Source organism: Solanum verrucosum, unplaced genomic scaffold (assembly GCF_900185275.1).
Source record: "Solanum verrucosum unplaced genomic scaffold, falcon-dt-bn FXZP01000112.1, whole genome shotgun sequence".
Taxonomy (NCBI): Eukaryota; Viridiplantae; Streptophyta; class Magnoliopsida; order Solanales; family Solanaceae; genus Solanum; species Solanum verrucosum.
This window is the reverse complement of record NW_026020441.1, coordinates 3,262,806-3,267,830: the sequence shown is the minus strand read 5'-3', so window position 1 is coordinate 3,267,830 and position 5,025 is coordinate 3,262,806. Positions and strand designations below refer to the sequence as shown.

Below are 5,025 nucleotides of genomic sequence, written 5' to 3'. Positions count from 1 at the left end.
AGTGTACATACATAAAGCGCACAGCACTTTTACCCCTCCCTCTTTTTCCACTGCAACTCGCCATACTCTGTTCTGATGGTGTCAAATGGAGGTTACAGATGTTGACGGAGAACTGGCCGTCAATGGTTTGATAATAAGTACAAAGATCTCTCAAACCATTTCGACTAAAAAAGTAAGTAATGTGAATTATCTCCTTAGATGTCATTCCAAAATGAAGAAAGCCTAAAACTACTTCCCCTGTATTTTCAAAAGCCAATTCAAAATTTGTGGATTTTTCAATTTTTGTACATGCTAAAATAAAATTCCCACTCACATTCATTATTCATACATCTAGTTATATTTTTACTCTCATCCTCCTCCACAATCATGTTACGTTAAAGGTTTTCGATACATTTTCAAATGTCATGGATAAAAAAGTTTCGCGAATAAAAGTTCATTCCATGTATCTTGAAGGCCAGGCAAACACCAATGTGTACAATCAGCATAGCTAACAGGGTTTGCTAGTTGCTCTGGTGTTAATGGATTCCATTGCTTCTTGTAAATTGATGTGTGTGCATCTTTCCTATAACTTGATAGTTGTGTTATGTTGAGAAACGTTATGGCCACATCTGATTTACTAAACACTTCTCTTATCACTTGCATTACGTTTTTGCTACAATCTGATCCCCAGTAACTTGAATCTTCTATCATCTTTGTTTCATTATAACAATTTCTGTCTGCTTCCCCTCCCCAATCCATGCTTCTGCCAAATTGACAAAGATATACCGTTATACTTGAATCCAAATTTTACAATATTATGTGATGTTAATTATGACTGCAACATATGCTTAATTTGTTAAACCAACACCAACAATAACAATTACAAGGGTAATATCTACGAAAGGAGTTTAGGGAGGATAGAATGTATGCAAACATTATCTTATATTGAAAGGTAGATAGATTGTTTCTAATAGACCCTCAACTCAAGAAAAAGTACATCAATACAGATGGAAAATGAAATAAGTGAAGTGAAACGATCATGACAAAACAATATTTAGAAAATATTATTAAACATTCTGTAAAAAAGACCGGTAACAATACGTTTCTCAATGCCTTCTTATTTACAAAGATCAATAAAATCTGATTTTAAATACTCTCCACATTTGTGATCTAATCTTCAAACTTAATTTATTTTCAACTTTTACTCTATATGTTTTGAAGTCTCAAATATCTTATCTTTTATTTTTAATATAAAAAGACATACGTATACCTTGATTAATCAATGAAAGTGATAAAATACGGACGGATTTGGCTCATCTCCATTACACCTTCTCTCCATTTTCTCAAGTGCATATTTAGATAAATGACACGCGTCATATTAATAATATAAAGGTCTAGATTAAATTAGGAAACACTCACCAACTTTTTGTTAGAGAACACTCAGGTAAGAAAATAAGGAAAACACTCACCAACTTTGGTAAGAAAATTTTCATCTTCCACTAGTTTTGACTCATTTATATCATCAAGCTAATTATATTTTCTGATTTCTTGTTGATATAATTTTAATTTTATTTAAGAATTTAATCAATTGAAATAAAAATATCCTTAATAAAAAAAAAACATAGAAGATACAAAATATACAAAAATAACTCGAGATAATCTCTAAAAATTTAGTATTAAAAAAAAATTAGATCATATTTTCTAAATTAATTTTAACATATAGCATTATATTTTTTTTATTGTAATCTTGTAAACTACCTTTGACAGAAAAAAAAAAATCTAAGTATTTTATTTAGTAAAAAGATGAGTATTTGGCAAGTAACTTACGCCAAAAATGAAAAGAAATTGGACAGGAAAGAAGATATTGTATAATAGTAATTGTAGAGTTTCTCACAAACTTGATGCTATGAGCAAAGTTTCTCACTAACTTGATGCTATGATTAGAGTTTCAAAATTCTATATGTTTTTTTCTACTACACCATTTTGTTGTGGTGTACAAGTAGTCAATGATTTGAAAAAGAATTCACTATCTAATGGTGCAAGTCCAAAAGACACTATTATTGATGCATATTACTAGATTGATGTCTCTAATTTTTCAAATTAAAATTTCTTAAAACAAGTGGGGAAATGTTAGGAGAATTAATGTTTCAATTAATTTTGAAACAGTTGATCAAATAAAAGTTTTCTGAATTTCAAAAGAAATGAACGCGAATTGAAAATTAATTGTTCACTTAGTTTTTTACGTTTTTGGTTCCTGGAAGATACTTTGTGTAATATTCATGAACCTATTAATAAGTCTTTTTTAATGAAAACTTAATCCGTTCAAAAAAGATTGTCTCATAAATAGTGTTTCTTTTCTTTAAAAAGGCAATCACTTAAAAACACCATCCATTGAAAACATTTGAGAGACATTAATCAAAAGGTGAAATCACCAATTCGAGAATAGAAGAGCAACATTCTTGAATGCTCTACTTGTTTTGTGGCTTAATTGAATCCCTAAGATAGAGTTACTATTTATTCTTCTGTTCGCTCCATGAGAGACTCCAACTATCTATACATGCCTCTAAGTCAAGTAAGTTTTATTTTGAATTCTCTGTACTATTATCATTCTTGTTCTAACAAAAACTACAAGAGAAAAGTACTACGACTACAATTATGAAATGATAAGCGAGACAACATTCTACTACCTACTAACCTTCTATCCTAATTTGCTAGACCAACTGATAACTATTGGATCAATCAAATTGTCTTTTCTATTTTGCTTTTCTAAATCATTTATTCAATCAAACTATATATGATCATCGAATCCTGCATACTTTTCTCCCTTGAAAAATAAGATCAAACAAAGAACAGAGAATAAGGGGAGATGTAAGTATTTGTAATAGATACTCACTTGTAATGAGAAGGTGACATGCTGGTGAAAAATACTCTGCTTTTATTTGAATCCATATTTTTCTTCAACCATCTCACCATACTCTTCATTGTCATGCGATACGCGTCTTCTGTAGACACTTCAACTATGTCTTTCACTTCATCCTTGAAAGACCCTTTTTGCCTGCATCAATTAAACACCGTTATATTCTCACATGTACAACTTCAACACCTAAAAGGAAAAAGAGCAAGTTTGATCCCGAGAAAATTACAAAATCTTGAACGGCATGCCAGTCATCCACCATAAGTAAGTGTTGAACACAATTATGTCAGCTCCTCTCCACTTTTTTCCGTGCTTATTTATTGAACCTTTCCGAACAACTCTATCTGTAATTCTATGTACGATTGCATCATCAGCATTTGATTCCAGCAGAAATGGTGCCCAGTAATATTCGATTCGTGCATTGTAATCCTGGAATATTAAAAGATCGTCATATCAATGTGTTCATAGTATGTATCGTTAAATTGAACGTGCTTGTAAATTGTAAATACCTTAGCAGTGAAAACAGTGAGGGAACCAAAAGTTTCCATGGATTTGGCATTCTCAGGAAGGTGTTGATGAAGAAGGCAAACCATGGAAACAAATTGTCCTCTGTTTAAGGAATCACCAACGAATAACATCCTCTTTCCTCTAAGGCTTTCCAGCATTAGTGTCGCATTGAAACTGCCATTAAAATGTCAAGAAATTAAAGGCACATTGTTATCAAAACTAGTAACCTCATCCCTCATTGTTGTAAGAATTAAGAAATAAATCATACGTTCAATTTTACCTGTCCACTCTCACTTTGCCTTTTTTTTTAAAAAAATAAAAATAATTGATATGAGTATTTTATATAATATCTTGCAAAGTAATTCATGTTCATGCTAATGAAAAAATTATTTGTTTCTTGATATATTTTAAATTAATGGACAAATAAAATTGAACCTCAATCGATGTCTACCGCATTTTGGTAACGGTAGATAGAACAGTTGAACTAAAAAGCAAAATAATTACTACTTTATCCGTTATCAGCCACTAATACAGTTTCGGTCGAATCCTTATAATTTAAAGAGAAACAAATAAACGAGTCCAACTTAATTAATACTACTACTAGTTAATTAATATATAGCGGTGGTGTTTGGATTACTTATACACTCTGTACTTATATTAGTGTCGGACTAAATTTGAATTCACGTTGTTAAGTCTCACATTGGAGATAAAATGCTCTCTATCAAAAACGACTTCGTACACCAACAGAAGGAATACTTACCACTTCATCACAATCCTGATTGGTTACGAGGCAATGTATATTGGTGAGGGCATTAGGAATTGATTTGAGTATTATAGATACCTTGGAATAGAGCAAGAATGAGGTTGCCATCTCCAATATAGATAATCGTTATCTGGGCGGCCATGTTGTTGGCATGTTAACTGTGGTTGTATATAAGGACAATCCTCTGTGTATAACGGCCGGCTCTTGCTGTCCCAAACCCAACTTCCGCTGAAAACGTCGCAGCCTTCTTCTCTCTCTCCAATTGCAAATGCCAACTTCTCCTTCTTCCTCTCTACCACAACAATGAGAAATCGTGTAAGCCAAAGTTATCAAAAGGAACAAAAAAAAATAAAAATTGTGTGTACTCACTGATTATTCTTGAGATGGAATTGTAATTAGAGCCGGAAAGTTTGGGATGAGATTGGGTAAAAATGAAAGAAAAGACTTCACTATAAAGAATAATGATGATAAAAAAGATGATTAAAGCTAATAAAGTTGATAGAAAAGGAGCTTTTCTGTGAAGAGAAGAGGGAGAAGAAGGAGATGACTTCATTTCTCTCTTGAGATTTTTGATGGTTGGTTCGGCTCCCTTTTCATGTGATTTTAGTTTAGGGTTAAAATCGTCTAAATAAGTTTGTTTTTTTAAAAAAATATTTACAAAAATCAAAAACTAAAAATTGAATATTCCCAACTTATTTTTAACTTTTAACTAAAAAAGAGCCCATCAAAACACTCCTGACCTCTAAATTTGAAGGGTCTCATTTCTTAGCAATGATAAACTTATTTTTAAATATATTTATGAAAGTTGTGTACTGCAAGTCTGCAATTCAAAAGTCATTATTTTTTTCTTATTAAATTTCAA

General features: G+C 31.4%; 1 protein-coding gene across 1 annotated transcript; it reads right to left on the bottom strand.

The window, feature by feature from the left end:
* Window positions 1-356: 356 nt before the first annotated feature.
* On the bottom strand, window positions 357-4,716 carry LOC125808387 (protein trichome birefringence-like 33). Its single transcript, XM_049488093.1, has 6 exons — window positions 4,533-4,716; window positions 4,242-4,455; window positions 3,403-3,574; window positions 3,123-3,322; window positions 2,873-3,034; window positions 357-742 (listed from the first exon to the last, which is right to left on the bottom strand). Exons 1-6 carry the CDS (start codon window positions 4,714-4,716, stop codon window positions 403-405), a joined length of 1,272 nt encoding a protein of 423 aa, XP_049344050.1. The 3' UTR covers window positions 357-402.
* Window positions 4,717-5,025: the final 309 nt, after the last annotated feature.